Raw genomic sequence first — 20,411 nt, forward strand, 5'->3', positions numbered from 1 at the left:
GAGCCTGCCCACGTGTATGCCTGTGCTTCAGTGTGGAAGACCCTCCAAGTCCTATTGACCTTGGTAGGGGCTGCGGGAGCCTTCGCCCTGGGGGTGGACCTCTTTTTGCTAATGGGACCTTTTAGATATGACTCTCCCCCCATAATTCTGAGGCCCTGGTTCCACGGTGACCCATGTGGTTCCTTCTCAGGTCACAGTGCGTGTGAAGGTCGAGGAAGTGACCCCAGAGGAGGTGGAGACCCCTGAAGCATTATGGGAATCTCAGAGCTCCCAGCTGGAGCCACTACAGCCCAATACCACATGGGGATCCCAGAAGGATGTGGGACGGAGCAAGTACAAGTTGCCAAGTGCCCCTGAAGAGGAGACCGAAGCTCTACAGGAAACTGGTAATAAGCCATGTGGGGGATTAGGGGTGCCTTTCTGAGGAAAAGGTGTGTGGAGGGGACAGCATGGAGGGGAGAATGGGGCTTTATGGCTCAGAGGATTTATATTGAGGTGTGGAGCCATCAATCTGTAGGTTAATGCACAGCAGGATTGGTGCCTGCGGAACAGGCCACGTAATGGTGGTTGGTCAATCTTGGTGGTGACTGTGGGCTTCATAGCTAACAGGAACTTTAGAGACCTTGGAAGGTGGGTGTTGTATGCGAGGTGCTCACAGGTGGGATCGGTGTTTCAGAGGAAGAGCCTATGTGGAGGCTGATATCTTGTGTAACATATGGAGTTTTGGATACAATTTGGATTGCACTCTGGCTGCCTCCAATCAAGTGGCTGCCTCCTTCTGCCATCTCTTGTCTCCTGTTCAGGATCCTACCAAGCAGGTGCCTTCTCCTCCTGACCCACGTCCCTCAGGCCTTCCCGTGCATCCTGACTGATTCCTGGAAGGAGCCACTTCCTCCCATCCATCCTCTAGGTGCTAATATGGGGAGTGAGGGCAGAACTGGCACCTCTTAAATTGCTCCCCAGCATGTAGAGGGGATTCAGACCCTGATGGTCTCAACAGAGCAGCTGTGGTTACTTTCTTACTGTTCCAGCAGATAAATGCAAATGAGGAGAATCCTAAGCAGGAAGGGCCCGAGATAGTGAGACGCTCATGGGATGTTATCCCAGAGGGAGCCTGGCCTCCATCCCTGGGGCAGCCTCTCTGGGGGTAGCAAGGGTGGGGCTGTAGTACAGAGAGGGCTCTGGCATGTTTCTCACTGTCTAACCTGACCCAGGAACTCTGTGCAGATGCTGTTAGGTGGGACTGTTTACCTTTACAGAGAAGTTCTGTCTAGCAGGTGGGTGCTCCCTGCCTTGGCTTATAGCAGTCGTGGACCCTTTCCCAGCCTTTCTTATAGCCCCTACTGGTGACTTGTCTCCTGTGCATCAAGTCAGGTGGTAGGTTTCCCTCCTCCAGTGGTGGCATCTTCTCTGTTCACCTTCCCTTCCAGCTGTCTCTATCCCCATCAAGGCATCCTTTGAGGAGCCTCTTTCTTTGAGGAACCTGCTGAAGTAAGGGGAAAAAATTGCTGGGGTTTAGTTCTCTCTGGCATCATTATTTTAGGTTATCACTGGGCCTCTCTTCCACAGACCCTTAGCAGGTGCTAGCAAGGAACTGGTCTCATCAAGCAGCCATCACAGCACTGTTTGCTCTGGGAGCAGTTACCTCTTCTGGGCATGATGATCTGGCAGTTTTCTGGGCTCCTTCCAGGTTTTCTTTAGCAGATGTGTTCAGCTGTTCCCCCCCCCATCTAGCAAAGGTGTTAAGTCCCACCCAAGAGATCCCTATTAGTAGGGGAAGTCCCACCCCCAGCTATCCCTAACCCTTCTCTGGGTCCTGCTCGCTCTCATGCACCCAGCGTAAACTCCTGTGATGCGCTAACTGTTATAAAGGTGCATCTGCTGAGCTGTCTAATCGTGCCATATCCAGCAAGGCTGGTAACAGCCAGGTGGCTAACAGAAGGTGCTCCCTCTGATTCCTGCTGTGCCAGGCTTTTCCATCCCCACCCTGGCCGGCCCGTAGGGGCTGGGGGAACAATCTGATGCTTCTCTGCCAGCCTCACTGCTTCTTGCCCACTGGGATGCTGATGCCCTTTGTTGGTCTCAGCATGTGCAGCCATCATCCTAGTCAGATGGCTCCCCAGCCTCTCCCTTGTGCCATGCAGTCTCTACAGTCATGTCTGTCTATTATCTCACACAGACTAAACTGTAATTTCTAAACTGCAGTTTCTCCAGGAGATGTCAACAGGGACCCAAGCCCCTACATGTAGCTTCCCTTGGACACAGCTTCCTGGGACAGATGGCTGCCATACTAGTGTCCTCAGAGGCAATCAGTCCATCACCTCTGGCAGTGCTAGGTTCCAGGGCCTTAGCAGAGAGGGCTGAGTCCAGGCTGCATGGCTGTTCCTTATGGCCAGTGCCAAGTCCTTGCCATCCACTCGCCCAGTGTCCTCTCCTCCCTGGGATTTCGGGATGTTTTGGCAGGGGGAGTGCAGGAACTGCAATTCACCCCCTTATGTGGGCTTAGTGCTACATTGGAAATGTCTCTGAGACATTGATGTAAGCGACACTATAGTGAAGTACTGCCTAGAGCATGTGATCCAGGATGGCACAGAGCATTACTGGGCTGATGGGCTGGGACATCCTAGGCTGAACATTCTGTCTCCAGGCAGCGGTAATGTTGGGTCATGGAGCCTTTCTGATTCCTCCCCACAGCATCAGGTGCCTGCAGTGTAACACAGGGAGACCCCGTTTGTTTCCCTGCCATAGTTCAGCAGAAGGGCTTGTATGTGGTTAGTATCTTTATGTGGATTTTTGGAGGAAGCAGAAGGAGCTTGATTGCCTCCTAATGAAACCTAACAACAGCAGGGAAAGGTTCTGTAGAATGGAGCAGATTAGCAAAGAGTTTGGCCAGTGCTGTCTGTGTGGATTGAGCTGCAGAAAGAAAACTGGGGAGCTGACAGGAAAGAAACAAATGGAAGTCCCAAGTGAGCCTCTGGCCCCTATTTCTGCATTGCTGACTTTAGGGCTTCTGCTGGGGGTATCTCCTCTGGGGTGGGACCTGAAGCTGCCTCAGTCACACCTGCTGCAAGGATACCAGTGATTCTTCCTGACAACAGCAGGATCTCAAATAATTTCTCTTTTCCACCCAGCAGGTGCCAAAATCCTGAGCAGAGCAGAGGAGCAGCCCAATTTGGGAGAGCAAGAAAACCTGGATCTGGCCCAAACGTCGCAAGGCGGATCAGGAGAGAGTGTTGTTTGCAGACCTGAGCGGGAAGAAGCCTGCAAGAGGCAGAAGAGAAACCCAGCTGGGACCGAGCGAGTTCTGCCAAGGGTGTTCCCACAGCTCCCTGCTCAAGGGACACCTGGGGCCGTAAGAGACCTTAAAAGCCAGGAGAGCAGCGTGCACAGGATGGAGAAACCCCACAGATGTCGAGACTGCGGGGAAAGGTTCTGGGAGAAGCAGGACCTCATGGCCCATGGGAGAGTCCATGAGAAGGACAGACCCTATCCCTGTCCTGAATGTGGGAAGAGCTTCAACAGACTGACCCATCTCCGAACCCACCAGAGAACCCACACGGGAGTGAAACCTTACTCCTGTGGGGAGTGTGGGAAAAGCTTCGGCCACCTCTCCACGCTGACCACGCACCAGAGACTGCACACAGGGGAGAGACCCTACTCCTGTGCTGAGTGCGGGAAAACCTTCACCAACCCCTCGGACCTCAACAAGCACCAGCGTTCCCACACAGGTGAGCGGCCCTACCCCTGCGCCGAGTGCGGGAAGCGCTTCAGCCAGCAATCAAATCTGACAATGCACCAAAGAAGCCACACCGAGGACAGACCGTACCCCTGCACCGAGTGCGGGAAGAGCTTCAAGTACCTCGCTGATCTCACCGTGCATGAGCGCTCCCACACAGGCGAGCGGCCCTTCCCTTGCCCTGAGTGCGGGAAGAGCTTCAGTAACAAATCCTCTCTGGCTCGTCACCAGAGAATCCACGCCAGAGCTGCAGCCAGAAACAAGTGAGACCTGCTGGCCGAGAGCGCCACTCCACATTATTATACACACACAGCTGAAGTAGAGGAATGGAAACAGTTAGTGCAGGAAATGGGAGAAATCAGCCCCCTTCTCCCAGTACCAGTTCCATCCCTCCCTCACAAACTCCATGAGGTGGATTAAGAACCATGAGAACAGAGGGTGGCTTCACCTTATGCTCTGAGGAGTCCCAGCCCCTGAAGCCCCCGAGCAGGGACTTCTCCCTTACCTACTCTATTTAGCAATTGAGCAGCCTGTCTCTCGTGTCCACATGAACATCAATTAATCTGCTCTGGTTTCCCTGTAGCTTCTCTAAGAGCTGGGCTGTGGCCTACTACAGGCTCTCTGTATTTCTGCTGTTTTGGGATTGGGGTGGGGGTGTGTGTTTGCAATAAGGGACTTGCCCGGGCTGTGAGCAGGTCACTCAAGATAGGGAAGGGATTTCTCCCAGGGGTTGGAAGGCCCAAGATCTCTCAGCTCCATGAGGAAAAAGAACCAAAGAATTCCTCAAGGGCTGCTGCTTACGTCGAACTCACAAGGAGGCATCAGACCCAGCACTGGATCCAGGGGGAGGTGTTTGGCCACATCTGTGTCAACCAGCTCTGCTTCTGTGGCTGCACAATCACCCTCTCCACACTCCAGACTTTTCAAGCCCTCCGATGTCACTCTGTAACTATGCCCAAAGTCTGCCACATCGTCCCATCTCCTGCTTTCCTGAGAGGAGTTTCCTGCTATTTCCTGTCCCAAACTAAGCATTTATGTTTGCTATGTAATTAATCTTGTGTGTTTATTCATTGCCTCCTTAGTTTGCTGCTCCTGCCCTGCTCGCTGCCATGTTAACTCTTTATTTACTGCTCTGTCTCTGCAATGTGCTTTTTTTTGTCCATACTGTGTGACTGTTCAGCTGCCCATCAGTACAACTATTGCTTTAGCTATTTCTGCCGAGATTTTGAGCATGTAGCCTTGATCCTGCAATGAGGTCCCCACAAGCAAGATCAGGGCCTTTATTTTTATTGACTGACCTACCTCGTCTGCTGCTTTTCTGAATTTCTGGTATTTTTTAGTTGAATCATGTGAACAGTCATTGTAATTAAGGGAATAGTGTTCATTATCGGTTATTGTTCTACATACTTAATTCTTACTAGTCACTTGACACTGTCTAACTGCATTATTATGTCCCTTAATTAGCTATCTTGTGTCATTTGCCCTTTTGTCATTTTTGTTTCTTATCTGCAGTTCTAACTTCCCAATCACTATAATGATGGGTTTATCACACTCTGGGGGGGTTTCCGTTTGTTGAATGGTAAGGGAGAGAGGCAGAAATTGGGACAATTGGGGATGGGAGAACTCAAACACTTATAGGGGAGACTGAGATGTGTATGGGGACACTGGGCAACATGAGGATCAGTGGTGCAGCCTGATCTGTATCTTATGTGCTGAACTGGGTCACCCTGTCGCAAACAGGATATTGCAGAACTAGAGGGGGTTCAGAGAACGATGAAGGGAATAATCAAGGCCTGGAAGAACTCTCCTATGAAGAGAGATGGATAAGATGGGGGTTGTTTCCCTCAGCAAGGAGATGAATAAGAGTGGGCAAGATAATAGCATATAAAATAACGGGAATAAAGAAGATAGATCAGGAAATTCTCTGTTCTCCTTGTCTCATAACACACAAACCTGGGGACACTGAATGAAACTAAAGGGGGGCAAATTAGACTAACAGACTTTAAGACCAATAGAGACTATCATTTAGTCTGTCCTACTGCCCATCGCAGGCCACAGAACCTCACCCAACCACTCCTGTAATAGGCCCCTAACCTCTGGCTGAGTTACTGAAGTCCTCAAATCTTGACTCAAAGATTTCAAGTTACAGAGAAGTCATCATTTACTCTAGTTCAAACCCCCAAGTGACCCATGCTGTAGAGGAAGGCGAAAAACCACCAGGGACTCTGCCAATATTCCTTCCCTACCCCAGATATGGAAATCAGTTGGATCCTATGAATGTAGGTGAGACCCACCAGCCAGACACCTGAGAAAAAATTCTCTGTACTAACTCAGAACCCTCCCCATCTAGTTTCCCATCTCTGGCCACTGGAGATATTTGCTGCTAGCAGTCTCAGATGGGCCAGATGACATTGTAGGCAACCTCATCATACCATCTCCTCCATAAACTTATCAAGCTCAGTCTTGAAACCAGTTAGATTTTTTTTCCCCACTCCTCCCTTTGGAAGGCTGTTCCAAAACTTCACTCCTCTGATTGTTAGAAACCTTCATCTAATTTCAAGCCTAAACTTGCTGAGGGCCAGTACATCTATTTGTGGCCCTTAACTTAAATATCTCCTCTCCCTCCTTGGTGTTTATCCCTCTGATGCATTTATAAAGAGCAATCATATCTTCTCTCAGCCTTTGTCTGATTAGGCTAAACAAATTGAGGTCATTAAGTTTCCTCTCCTAAGATGGGTTCTTCTTTCTTTTGATCATCGTAATAGCCCTTCTCTGCACCTGTTCCAGTTTGAATTAATCTTTCTTAAACATGGGAGACCAGAACTGCACACACTATTCCAGCTGAGGTCTCACCAGTGCCTTGTATAATGGTAATAACACTTCCATAGCTCTACTGGAAATACCTCATCTGATGCATCCTTAGGATTGCATTAGCCTTTTTCACAGCTGCATCACACTGATGGCTCATAGGCATTCTGTGATCAACCAACACACTCAGGTCTTTCTCTTCCTCTGTCACTTCCAACTGATAAGGTGCCCACTTTATAGCAAAAATTCTTATTAGTCCCTAAGTGCATGACTTTGCACTATTAAATTTCATCCCATTTCTATTACTCCAGTGTTCAAGGTCGTCCAAATATTCATGTATGATATTCTGGTCTTCCTCCATATTGGCAATACCTCCCAACTTTGTGTCATCTGCAAATGTTATTAGCACACTCCCACACTGAAAAATAATAAAAGGAAATACTTTTTCACACAGCATATAATATAGACAGAGGAACTCATTGCCACAGGAAGTCCTTGAGGTCAAAAACTTAGCAAGATTAAAAAAGGATTGGATACATATGTGGGTATTCTCATATCCAGTTACAATAATTATTACAAACAAAATTATGGTGATGATATTACACCTTATGCTTCTGGGTTTAAACCAATCTCTAATTGTAGGCAATCAGGATAAGACTTTATGTGGGCGTGGATTGTCCTATATCTGCTACTGGGGCGGGGGTGGTGATGGTTCTTGTTCTTACACCAGCCTCTGAAGCATTTGATGCTAGCCACAGTCAGACAGGATACAGAACTAGATGAACCTTGGGTCTGATCCAGCCTGGCAATTCCTATATTCCCATGATTTCCATTCCATGTGATAAAGGGACAGCCTCTCTACTCCCAGCCATCTATCCCCTACTTTTTTATCTGCAGTCCAGGCGGAACTACACAGTGGGGATAAGGGACCTAACACTCCAGAGAAGACGTTACAGTATTTGAGAATTTACAGTAGGGAGGAAGCAATTGGTGTCACTTACCCCAAAATGTTACAGGTGTAAGAGCCAGGGTAGCCAGAATGGATACCAGCCCAGCATCTTTGCATCTGCACTGAATGCCTGGAAGAGATATTCACCCTTTGGAGCAGGCATCTTGCTGTTCCCATGCAGACATCACGTGTCCTGGAGTGCTGGGCTCTCTGAACCAGCAAAGTAAAACCAGACTTGGAACTTCAACTCCAAGGTAGTTAGTGAGTCTTGTGCATTGTGACTGGATGCTTGGCTTCCTGCAGCCCAGCTGTTCTCAGTGTGGATGAGTGTGTGACTTGGCAAGTTAGGTCATAACTCACTCCTGATGTACCTGCTCTCTGGGAAGGAACAGGGGTAGCTGTAATGGAGACAAGACTCAGGAATTATCACCGTCAACGACCCCTGACTAACAGGCTAGCTGTTGGCCAAATCCTCAGAAAGGGCTCTGACAGCTGCTGCTGAGGAGTCAGTGTTGGAAACATGCATGTCACAGGGAAGCAACCCTGAGATATCAAAATGGAATGGCAGAATGTCCTTTTCCAAGGACTTTGTGAGTTTCCAAAAGAAGAGCAAAAGGGCCAAGAATAAGGACTGGAGGGGACACGACATGCTTTGTAGACTTCATAGAAGGAGTGAGGGAAACTCCAGTGAAAGTGGAGGAAGAGGAGCCAGGTCTAGGTCAGGTTTTGCCATCTCCAACAACTCATAAATATTCCTAATCCCAGTGTGGCTCTGAGCCAAGACGGGCTGGATCCCAGGTCCTACACTCCCACTGCCCAGGGAACAGATGACACTGAGGCCTGTCTGACATAGGGATATATCTACACTTCAACCTGGGATGTAACTCACAGCTCGAGATGCTCTGTTTGAGTTAGCATACTAAAAATACAGTGTAGTTGGAGTGGTGGGAGGGATTAGCTGCCCACACATACCAGTCCAACAAGATGCCTGGCATGTTCTCGGGGCAGCTAGCCCCCACACCGCCATGGCTACACTCTGTTTTAGCACACCAGCTCAATCAGAGCTAATGTGGCTAGGGCTCCTGGACCTGGAAATTACACCCCCTGCTCAAAATGTAGATGGACCTATAGTGCAAGAAGGTGGCAAGGATGGGCACATGGGGCTGGCCACAGGAGGAGCTCACCCCTCCCTGGAAAGGCCCTGGAGTCTTACACTACTTGGGAAGATATCAGAAGGAAGTAGGACGGTCCAGGGAACAGCAGAGATCCCAGGCCTCAGCCTCAGCTCTAGAAATCCCTCTTCCAAACCACCGTGGCAGCCTGCCTGCTGGCTGCTCAGAGGGGCTCTGCCCCTAGTTTAGGGGTTCTCAAACTGGGGGTTGTGACCCCTCAGGGGGTTGCAAGGTTATTATGTGGGCACTCACAGCTGTCAGCCTCCATGCTTAAACCCTGCTTTGCCTCCAGCATTTATAATAGTGTTAAATATTTTTTTAAAGTGTTTTTAATTAATAAGGGGCAGTCGCACACAGGCTTGCTGTGTGAAAGAGGTCACCAATACAAAAATTTGAGAACCACTGCCCTAGCTTGTCTTCCTCCCTGCAGTCCCATTTCCTCGTTTCCCACTGGTCCTCTGACCACTGAGCCACAGCCATCTTCCCTGAGAAGTTTGGCTTCAGTCTCCTTGAAAACAATGGGAGTTGGCACGGGCAGCCACCTATACCAGGGGCAGCCTCACTGCCACACACAAAGGCTGTAGGAAAATGGGGACTATCTTGACTGAGGCCAACTTGGCTTCAGACCAGCTGGAAATAATGAGAGACGATGGCCATTTTGAATAGGGGAATATTCAAAGACTTGATGGTAAGAACTACATGATGGTGAGAAACTCAAAACTCCCCCACCAAATACTGCCTGGCAACTCTGCCTTCCCTGCCGCAGGGCTGTGAGAAGACAGCACCTGCTGGATAGAATATGAACAGGGGACTTGGGGATGGCAAAAAGAGGTGGCTGTTTCACTGTGGGATGCCAAGCTACCACAACCCCAGACCCATAGGTCCTGCCCCATATGCCCTGAAGGCCTGTATGTCAGCTCATCCCTGTGAGGCACCAGATTCTCCCTATGAAGGCTCCAATGATGCAACACACAACATGAGCACCAAGCATCTGCTCCCCTCTTGAAACACCTGTCAGCTGAGACCCTGATTATCTCCCAATCTCCTTGGTGAGGCCCCCACTACCACTGTGCAATCTCTTATGCTCAAATAAATTGGTTAGTCTCTAAGGTGCCACAAGTACTCCTTTTCTTTTTGCGAATACAGACTAACATGGCTGTTACTCTGAAACCTGTGCAATCTCTGTTATCCAATCAAGTGTACAATGCTCTAGCAATAAAGGGTTCCATGCCTCAATTTAATTCCCTGAGCCACCCTGTCCCTCCATATTCTCAGCCTTAGAGAGTTCCCTCCCCATTATCCCCTCAGTGCCCCAATACCTTACACACTGGAGAGAGAGGCTGCCCCGATCCCTATGTATGCTAATTATCCGTTTCCTGGAGAGCTCACAGCTCCTTTTTTTAAGGATACAGGGCAGTTAGTACTTTGGTCCTAGGAGTCTGGGACATACCCTCAGGACTGGGCTGCAATCACTGAGGCTGGGAGCTCTGAGACTGTCATAATGCTCCAGGTGGTGCCATCTCCTCTGAGGTAAATTCCTCAACCTTCAACCACACCGGGAACAAATATGGCCACAGACCCAGGTCTTGAGAATTACCAGAGGAGAACAACATCTAATTGGCAAAGAGAGAGGATGAATTTCAGCCTAACTATGCCAGGTCTACACACAATGGAACAACTCCGTGAACAGAGGCAGAAGACAAGGCCCTGGCTCAATGGAGGCTGGGTAATGGGAAAGGGAGAACTGCAGTAAACTCAGCTCCCACATCACCTACATATTGCCCAGACTTTAATCCCTTCTGCTGCCCCACACAGTACAGAAACCCCCCTGTACGATCCTCCTATACATCCCACCCACCTGGCCTGGAACTTCAGCTAGTCAGAAGACCAAGGCCCTGTTCTGACCCCCTGGCCCCACATACCCTCCCAGAGGGGGGGAGGATTTTTACCCTGTTGCTTTTGTTCAGTGTGTCTCATCCCAGTGAGGACTCAGAGGGGAGCTGAGAAAGGGGCTAGAGAGGCCTGAAATGGGGTTTCCCAACTCAGGGCTGGCAGGTTCCTGAGATCTAAAGGGTGTCGGGGCAGGGTGTCTCCACAGCCCCGACAGGGGGGCAGCAGTCAGCCCGAGGAAGATGCTGGGGGAAGTAGCCCCTTGGATCCCCTTGACTGGTGATCCTGGAAGGGAGCCGGCCCTGGGGCGGGGGTCTCCAGCTCTGGGCGGGCAGCCCCCTGCCCAAGGCTGCAGGGCCCCCCTCCAGTCCCCCCTGCCCGGGAGCCACAGGCCCAGCCGCCCCGCAGCGGGGCAGCCCCGGTTGGGGGTGGGCGAGCTCTGGCCGCTGCCCCCTTCCCGGCTCTGGGGATTGAGCCCCCGCGGCGGCCGAGCGGGGGCCGGGCTCTGACTGACTGACAGCGATCGCGGCCAATCCTGGCGCTGGGGATTAACCCTGCGCTGGCCGGGGCGGAAGCTCTTTGTCTGGGGAACGGGGCCGGCCTCCCCCTGCGGCCGGGCGGGGCGGGGCGGGGCGGGGCGGCGAGGTGAGGCGAGGGCGGCCGGGACCTGGGGTTCCGGATGGGGGCTGGGCAGTGGGGTGAGGGAGGGGCCTGTCTGCGCTGGGGGGCAGGAACCTGGGGTTATGGGTCAGGCTGGATGGGGGTCAGGGACTCCGGGTGGGGCCTTCCTGTGCTGGGAGCGGGGCAGGGAGTTGAAATGACCATTATTGTCAGTTCTCACAAGCTTCTCACAAGCCCCCGGATATCTGATGTTGTTCTTAGAGCTTCAGCTCAGTGCCCGCATTGGTTACAATGAATGAAGTGGTAAGTTCCTAGCCCTCAAGGCTGCAGAGAAAAGCTTGGAAACCTGAATCCTACAGGGTCCAAAACAGAACCCACCATTTATTATTGTAAATCTCATGATGATAAAGCTAAACTCGTGATTCTTGAGTGCTTAGTTGTCAGTACCGGATTAGAGGTCAGCAGGGGCCAGTCTGTGCTGAAGGGGAGCAGGGGTTACAGCTCCGGCTGGTTGGGTGAATCAGGCCTGGGTGTCTCTTTTCCCTTCTGTTTACTGGGGTCCTTGTTCCACAGTGAAATCCCTATTCAGTGTTTTGCTGCAGGAGCCCCAGGAGTCTGGACCATTCCAGCAGGAACAAGGGAGAGAGGCAGTTTTGAAAACTAGAGCACTTACCTCAGCTGGGATAAGGCTGTTTTCACAAGACACAAAATGGCTGCAAAGCACCGTGGTCAGAAGCCCCTGGGGCTGCAGATCCAGGGTCCACTACAAGCTGTGCTACCGCATGTCAAAGTGGAAACAGAAAATCCAGCAGGCCCCAAACCAGGGAAGGAATCTGAGAGAGAAGAGAAAGACGCTGCTGTGATGCCACCCATCTCAGCAAGTCCCCCATTCTCCTGGACAGGACGACAAAAATCCAGCTTTGAGCCACAGGAGAAGATCCCCCAGCATTGGGAAAATCAAAGTCAGGATATGCTGCGAGCCCTCTGGACCTCTCCTGAGGCTGTTTCGGCATCAGCCCGGGCCCGGGGAAACCCAGAACTGCCTGAGCTCGCACCAGAGGATGACATCGAGGTCTATTTGGCTTCCTTCGAGCAAGTGGCTGAAGCCTGCCACTGGCCCAGAAGAGAGTGGGTGACCCGACTCCTGCCCTCCCTCACTGGAAAAGCCCAACAGGCCATTAGCAGCCTGGATGCCAGAGACGCCCGAGACTACGGGAAGGTGAAGGCAGCCATCCTGCGAGGCTGCAACATCAGCACGGAGATGCAGCGCCTTCACTTCAGGCAGTTCCGCTACCAGGAGGCCAAAGGGCCCCAAGAGGTCTGCAGCTGCCTGCAGGAACTCTCCCATCGATGGCTGAAGCCAGAGATCCGAACCAAGGAGCAGATCATGGAGCTGCTGATCCTGGAGCAGTTCCTGACCATCCTACCCGAGGAAATCCAGAGCTGGGTCTGGGTACGTCACCCGGAGACCTGTGCCCAGGCTGTGTCCCTGGCAGAGGATTTCCAGCTGGGACAGCGAGAGGCTGGAGTGTGGGAGCAGCAGGTGAGAGTGGGTGCAGGGGAATGTCCACTGGGTTCTGCAGGGAATTTGATGGGGTAGGTTTGGGCGCTGGGTGAACACAGGAATTCTCAAGGTGGGCTTGTTCTGTGTAATCCTGCTCTCAGCACTGGGGTCTGGGGCTCAGAACTCAGCTTGGTCCCCAGTTACCGTGATTTCCAGAGCTCCCTGCTCTGTGACACTCTGCTCTGTAGATCCTGGTGTTCTCTCTTTTAAATGTTGCTGCCTCCCACCTGTCCCCTTCACTCAGTACCTCTCAGCAGGCCCATCCTGAGCAACTGTGGCTGCTGTTACAGTGCACTCAGTGCCTCACCAGGGCTTGGATCAATAGTGAAGCCCCAGTCAGATTGGGGAAGGTGAGAAGGAGAATTGGTTACTGTGTTTAAACATGCTGTTCAGCAGGTTATTTTGGGTGCTGCAGCTGTGGAAAGGGGGCAAGGAAGGAGCCATTTTTGCTCAACAAGGGCAACATTATTAAAAGCCTGAGCAGGTATAAGTATGCATCCAGGTGCACCCGGGAGCTCTAGCAAGAGCTGGATGCCCTGGGATTTTCAAAGCGAGGGTAGGACTCTGCCTGAATGCCCAGGAAACATGTGTGGGTGCGCAAGGCTGAGAGGAAAAGCTCATGGCATTCCATTTGGATAGAAAGCTGGCTGGATTGTCGGGCTCAACGGGTAGTGATCAATGGCTCCATGTCTAGTTGGCAGCTGGTATCAAGTGGAGTGCCCCAAGGGTTGGTCCTGGGGCTGGTTTTGTTCAATATCTTCATAAATGATCTGGAGGATGGTGTGGATTGCACCCTCAGCAAGTTTGCAGATGACACTAAACTGGGAGGAGAGGTAGATACGCTGGAGGGTAGGGATAGGATACAGAGGGACCTAGACAAATTGGAGGACTGGGCCAAAAGAAATCTGATGAGGTTCAACAAGGACAAGTGCAGAGTCCTGCACTTAGGACGGAAGAATCCCATGCACCGCTACAGAGTAGGGACCGAATGGCTCGGCAGCAGTTCTGCAGAAAAGGACCTAGGGGTGACAGTGGACGAGAAGCTGGATATGAGTCAACAGTGTGCCCTTGTTGCCAAGAAGGCCAATGGCATTTTGGGATGTATAAGTAGGGGCATTGCCAGCAGATTGAGGGACGTGATCGTTCCCCTCTATTCGACACTGGTGAGGCCTCATCTGGAGAACTGTGTCCAGTTTTGGGCCCCGCACTACAAGAAGGATGTGGAAAAATTGGAAAGAGTCCAGCAGAGGGCAACAAAAATGATTAGGGGACTGGAACACATGAGTTATGAGGAGAGGCTGAGGGAACTGGGGATGATTAGTCTTCAGAAGAGAAGAATGAGGGGGGATTTGATAACTGCTTTCAACTACCTGAAAGGGGGTTCCAAAGAGGATGGCTCTAGACTGTTCTCAGCGGTAGCAGATGACAGAACAAGGAGTAATGGTCTCAAGTTGCAGTGGGGGAGATTTAGGTTGGATATTAGGAAAAACTTTTTCACTAGGAGGGTGGTGAAACACTGGAATGCGTTACCTAGGGAGGTGGTGGAATCTCCTTCCTTAGAAGTTTTTAAGGTCAGGCTTGACAAAGCCCTGGCTGGGATGATTTAATTGGGGATTGGTCCTGCTTTGAGCAGGGGGTTGGACTAGATGACCTCCTGAGGTCCCTTCCAACCCTGATATTCTATGATTCGGTAACAAAGCTTGAGATGCAGATGTGATCTACAAGATGTTATCAGCCCCTACTGCAGGGTGGTCAAATCCACAGGACAGGTGATTCGGACAGTGGTCAAGGGAGCAAGTGGGACCCTGCCAATTTGAATGCTTTGGAAACCCTCCAGGCACGTTGACAGTGGAGTGCCTGATGCCTGTAATGTCCTGCTCAGTCCTTTACAAGGCCCCAGTTGCATGGATGCCAGTTGCTATGCTGGCCCTGACTGCCTGGGACAGGACATGGCTCCAATAAATTAACCTCTGTGACTCCCCCTTCAGCTCATCAGAGGGATGAGTCTGTACTTTAGTGAGGCAGGTCCTCCAAGTCCTATTGACCCTGTAAGGGGCTAGAAGCGCTTTGCCAGCAGGGCCTTTTAGATACAGCTCTTCCCTGTGATTCTCAGGCCTGGCTCCAAAGTGATGTGCTTGTACTGGGTTCATTCCTAGGTCACAGTGCACGTAAAGGTTGAGGAAATGGAGACCCCTGAAGCATTATGGGAATCTCAGAACTCCCAGCTGGAGCAACTTCAACCCAATCACAAGTGTCTTCCTCCAGAGGAGGTTGGACAAAACAAGTCCAAGTTGCCCTGTGCTAAGGAGAATCAAGCACTACAGGAAACTGGTAATAAGCCATGTACAGGGAATAAGGGGTGTTCTTCTCACCAAGGTGGGGGCAGCAAGGGAAGGGGGCACAGATGACAGTAACAAGGGAACCCCTAAGTCAGAGGGTCCGGGGAGGGGAACTCAATGGTTCTGGAGAACTGTAATGATGTATAGAGCCTTCCATCTACAGGTAAGCAAGAGTGAAGCCTGAGAAAGAGAGGGGGCTCCATGGTGGCAGTGGGTGCTCATTAAGGGAATTTAGGGTGGGTATTGTGGGTCAAAGTTCATCATCCCTGGCCCAGGAAAGCTCCAGTGCCTTTGCAGTGAGTGAAGTGGGGCTGGCCATGAGAGGAACAGCTGTGCAGACCCAAGTCCTTGCCACCTGCCTCCACGATGTTGAACTATCCTCTGTGTCGTTCCTGGCATTCTGGGAGCTGTAGCAGTGGGAATGCAGGAGCTAGAATTCAGGCCCTCTGAATTCACTGCCAAACTCAGGAACAAGAATATCTGCATGTACTGGTGTAATGTATGATATAGTAAAAAATAAAGCCTGGAGAATGAGCCTCAGCACTGGGCATTGTGATGCTGATGGGCTGAGAAATCCTGGGAGGAACAAACTGTCCTGGGCAGCAGCAGTGGATTTTGACACGGTTTAGCAAAAGGGCACATACACAGGATAGCTAATACTTTAAGTGGATTTCTGTAATAAACGGAGCATGATCGTCACCTTCTGATCACTTTAGGAAGAGCAGGAAAAGCAGTTGTGTGGAATGGAGGTGTGTACCAAATAGATTAGCTAGTCCTGCTTCTGTGGGAATTGATCTCCAGAGAAACAGACTACTTGGGGCGAGCTGAAGGGAGCGAGAGAAACCAGGAGCAGAGAGCCAGCTAAAAGTGAAGGGGACAGAAAGATTTAAGGGGATGTTCAGCTAGGAGAAGAGGTAAAGAGACAAGCACAGGAGAGGCACAGAGTGAAGGCAAAGGAGGTGAGCCGAGAGGGCAGGAGTGAGAGAAAGGAGGCTGCGGGCAAAGAAGCCTGTATAGCAGGGGCGGGCAAACTTTTTGGCCTGAGGGCTGCATCGGGTTTTGGAAATTGTATGGAGGACCGGTAAGGGGAGGCTGTGCCTCCCCAAACAGCCAGGCATGGTCCGGCCCCTGCCCCCTCCCCCGCTTCTCACCCCCTGATGGCCCCCCCGGGACTCCTGCCCCATCCAACCCCCCCCTATTCCCTGAAAGCTGCCCCGGGACCCCTACTCCATCCACTGCCCCCCCACTTCCTGTCCCCTGACCGCCTCTGGAACCCCCACCCCTGACTGCCCCCCACCACCCCATCCAACCCCTCCTCATTTCTGACTGCCCCCCTGGAACCCCTGCCCCATCCAACCACCCCTTCTCCCTGTCCCCTGACTGCCCCCCGCCACCCCATCCAACCCCCCCTCCTTCCTGACTGCCCCCCCGGACCCCTGCCCCCATTCAACCGCCCCGTTCCCCACCCCAACCCCTATCCACCCCCATGCCCCCTGACCACCCCCCTGAATTCCCCTGCCCTCTATCCAACCCCTCCTGCTCCCTTACCGTGCTGCCTGGAGCACTGGTGGCTGGTGGCGCTCCAGCCACGCCACCGCGCAGCACAGAGCACCGGGTCAGAGCCCGGCTCTGCAGCTGCGCTACCCCAGGAGCTCGGGGTGCCAGCAGCGCAGTGAGCTGAGGCTGCGGGGGAGGAGGAACAGCAGGGAAGGGGCTGGGGGCTAGCCTCCCGGGCTGGGGGCTGGGCAGGAGGGTCCCGCGGGCCATAGTTTGCCCACCTCTGATGTATAGAGTGGGTGGGATGGTGCTTAGCAAGGTGATGGGACTGAAGGGGAGGAGAAGGAGGCTATGAAAACCTTCTGGTAGGGTCTGAGGGGGAAAAAGGAAGGGAATGAAGAATGGGGATGTGGGCATTCCTGACTTTTCCCCCTCCATAGCTCCCCTCAGCCCCATTTCTGCACGGCTGACTCTGGGGCATTTCCAGTGGGGAAGATGTGAGGCTGCCACAGTCATGGCCATGAGATGAGTGACTTTCCTTTACAACAGCAGCACATGAAATGGATTCTCTTTCCATCCAGGTGCCGGGATCCTGAGCAGAACTGAGGAGCAGCCCTGTGACGAAGGGCCTGAAAACCTGCTGCTGCCCAGCGTACCAGAAAGGGGATCGGGGGAGAGTGTTACTCACAGATGTGAGCAAGGAGGAGCCTGCAAGAGGCAGAAGAGGAGCCCAGCACACGAGACAAAGCCCCCAGGGGAACGTGACAGCAGATTCAGGAGACTAACCCAGCTCCCTGCACCGGGGAGACCTCGGACCATAGGGGACCTTCACCATCAAAGCAATTTTCTCAGGACAGAGAAACCCCACAGATGTAGAGACTGTGGGGAAAGGTTCTGGGAAAAGCAGAAGCTTACAGAGCATGGCAAAGTCCACAGGAGTCAGAGGCCCCATCCTTGTGCTGAATGTGGAAAGAGCTTCAACCGCCTAGCTCATCTCAAGACACACCAGAGAACCCACACAGGAGAGAAACCCTATTTCTGTGCAGAGTGTGGGAAACGCTTTGGCCACCTCTCCACATTGACCACTCACCAGAGATTGCACACAGGGGAGAGACCCTACTCCTGTGCTGAGTGCGGGAAAACCTTCACTCACCCCTCAGACTTGAACAAGCACCAGCGGTCCCACACAGGTGAGCGGCCCTACCCCTGTGCTGAGTGTGGGAAGTGCTTCAGCCAGCTCTCCAACCTGACTAAACACCAAAGAAGCCACACCGAGGAGCGGCCTTACCCATGCACCGAGTGCGGGAAGAGCTTCAAGTACCTCGCTGATCTCATCGTGCATGAGCGCTCCCACACGGGCGAGCGGCCCTTCCTATGCCCTGAATGCGGGAAGAGCTTCAGTAACAAATCCTCCCTGGCCCGTCACCAGAGAATCCATGCCAGAGCCGCAGCCAGAAACAAGTGAGACCACGTTTAACTATAGACTAACCGAGAGCTCTGCTCCCATTAGCCTATATATGTGATTGGAACAGAAGAACGTGAGCCACTACTACACAGCCTGAGGGAAATCAGCCCTCGACCCTCCCTTATGCCATTATCACCCCCTCACATCCTACAGGAGAATGAAGGAGGCTTAAGTAGAGTCCCCAATGCCTGAAACCTCCAGAAGATATTCTGTTCTTACCTGCTTTTACTAATAACACTTAACTCCTGTATAGCTCTCTCTATATGTTGAAGTGCTGCAGAAAGGAGGTAAGGTGATTGGAGAGCCCTGATTTCCTTTCTGCTGCTCTGGGGCAGGTGTGTATTTGTAGTACCTATAAGCAAAGCAGGCCAGCCAGAAGAGGAGAAAGGATTTTTGTTTTCCAAGGCCCTCAACATCTGAGATCCATCAACTCCATAGGAGAAACAGCCCTGCTTCCCAACAGCACCAAAACACCCCTCTGCTAGCAGCACCTCTCACAGATTTGTAACTGAGTAGGAGGCACCAGGGACTGCACCTCCATGACAGGCAATCTAGCTCCTCTGCCCCCACCACTGACCAGCTGTGTAGCTGCCATCTTCCCTGCTCTGCCTCACTGGCCCTAGCTGCATCCCAGTCCTTTTGTCCCTCCCCAGCTGCCACCCAGTAAATATGTCCAAAGTCTGCCATGGTGCATTATTAAATCCCCTTCACCTGGCTGACTCTTCCTGCTCCCTTGTCTCAACTAACACCACTGATGATGCATTTACTGCTTACTACTTAATTAATTGGGCACCTTCCTTGAATAACCAGCTATTTATTCATCTCTCACCCTTGTCTTCTGCTCCTGCCCTGATCACTACTCTGATATCACTTCTGTTTACTCCCCTGTTGTTTCAGAAGCTGTCTTGTTGCTCAGCTGCCTTTGACCACAACTACCAATTCAGTTGTACTTATGGGAGGTTTTGATCAGACTACATACACCCTGATTCTGCAAAGGAGCTCCATGTGAACAGGCTCCTTTGGAGCTCAGTGCAGGAATGGACCCTCAGTATTTAACTCACTGACATACCTCATTTGCTGCTGTTCTGATTTATTTATATGATTTCCTGTTCACCTGATTATATTGAATTTAACAGCACTCCCTGTCAATTCAGTCATTAGTGTACTTAACTCCTTCCCTAGTCCCTTAATTAGTAATTAGCTGTCTGTCACTCATTCTCATTACCCAAATGTCCAACCAGCATGCTCCTCCCTCCTCTGCTGCTTCACCCCTGCCTGTCTCAATATCCACCAGTCTCATCACTGAGACCCATCCCTCTCTGATCACCATCTTATCTCCTTTACAGCACCTGCTTCCCCCATCCCCTTCAGGGCCCTCCATCATTTAGTCAAATCTAACTTATTACTAGATTGACACACACTCCCCCCCCCCCCGCCCCCATTCTACCAGCATCACCACAAATAAACCTTTTCTTCTTACTCCTTTGCTTCCATCCAATGATGAGGGTTGGGGACAATCCAGGCCCTTTGCACAGTTATCCTCCCAAGTGTCCATTACTCTCAGCAGCATGGGCAGACCTCTCGTTAGTGAGGATTATGTAGGAGGGTGTTTTGGGACAGCCATTCTCCCGCTTGTTGTGTCTATTTCTATAGAAGCTGGTTAAACCTTTTAATAAAAACCATTTATGAGAACTGAAGCCTGTTCCCAGCTCTTTGGCTTATGCAGGTCCAAACCCCACTGGGGGAAAATATTACATTAAATACCCAGACATAAAACAATTAACATCAGAGAGAGAATGGGCTCTGCAGCCTTTCATCTCGGGGCTTACTTCAAGCTTAGTCCATGCTGGGAGTAGCTGAAAGTTAGGGCTGGTTGTGGGCTGGTGGCTTCTCGTATATGTGAGGATGAGTTGTTAGTCCCATATGTAGTGGAGAGCAGCTCAGCCCTTAGTAAATGTTGGAGGTTCCACCATGGAGAGGGACGCTGGCAGGGAGGTGGGGAATTGGCTCCAGTGGGGCTATGACTCACATGGTCATTTTCAGGACAATCCCAGTGGAACCAGTTCTGAGCCCCAGTCACAATACCCTGTGTAAGAATAACAGGAGCAATGATCCCCAAGGCTGGGAAAAGGAGGTGATATTTCTTCTACATGTCATTGTGGAGATCACTGTTTCAATAGTATGTTCAGTTCCAGCGTCCACTTTAAACATTGGAGACGTCATAGAAGAGCTACAATAATGACCCAAGGCCTAGGAAAACATGTCATACACTGAGGCACTGACAAGACCTACTCACTCTGTTTAGCTTAACAATGAGAAGGTCAAGAGGCAACTTGATCAAAGTATTTGATACTAGAGGGCTCTTTAATC

The 20,411-nt window shown here is 51.5% G+C and overlaps 1 protein-coding gene across 1 annotated transcript in view; it reads left to right on the forward strand.

Moving 5' to 3' along the window:
- Positions 1-19,644, forward strand: part of LOC141976814 (uncharacterized) — a 53,465-nt gene extending 33,821 nt beyond the window's left edge. Inside the window, exons 6-10 of the mRNA XM_074937978.1 lie at positions 191-386; positions 3,132-3,999; positions 11,855-12,719; positions 14,897-15,071; positions 17,158-19,644. Of these exons, the coding sequence (XP_074794079.1) occupies positions 191-386; positions 3,132-3,999; positions 11,855-12,719; positions 14,897-15,071; positions 17,158-18,041 (2,988 nt within the window). The 3' untranslated portion in view covers positions 18,042-19,644. The remainder of the gene's footprint in view (positions 1-190; positions 387-3,131; positions 4,000-11,854; positions 12,720-14,896; positions 15,072-17,157) is intronic.
- The last annotated feature ends 767 nt before the right edge of the window (positions 19,645-20,411 follow it).

Source organism: Natator depressus, chromosome 23 (assembly GCF_965152275.1).
Source record: "Natator depressus isolate rNatDep1 chromosome 23, rNatDep2.hap1, whole genome shotgun sequence".
In the NCBI taxonomy this organism is placed as follows: domain Eukaryota; kingdom Metazoa; phylum Chordata; order Testudines; family Cheloniidae; genus Natator; species Natator depressus.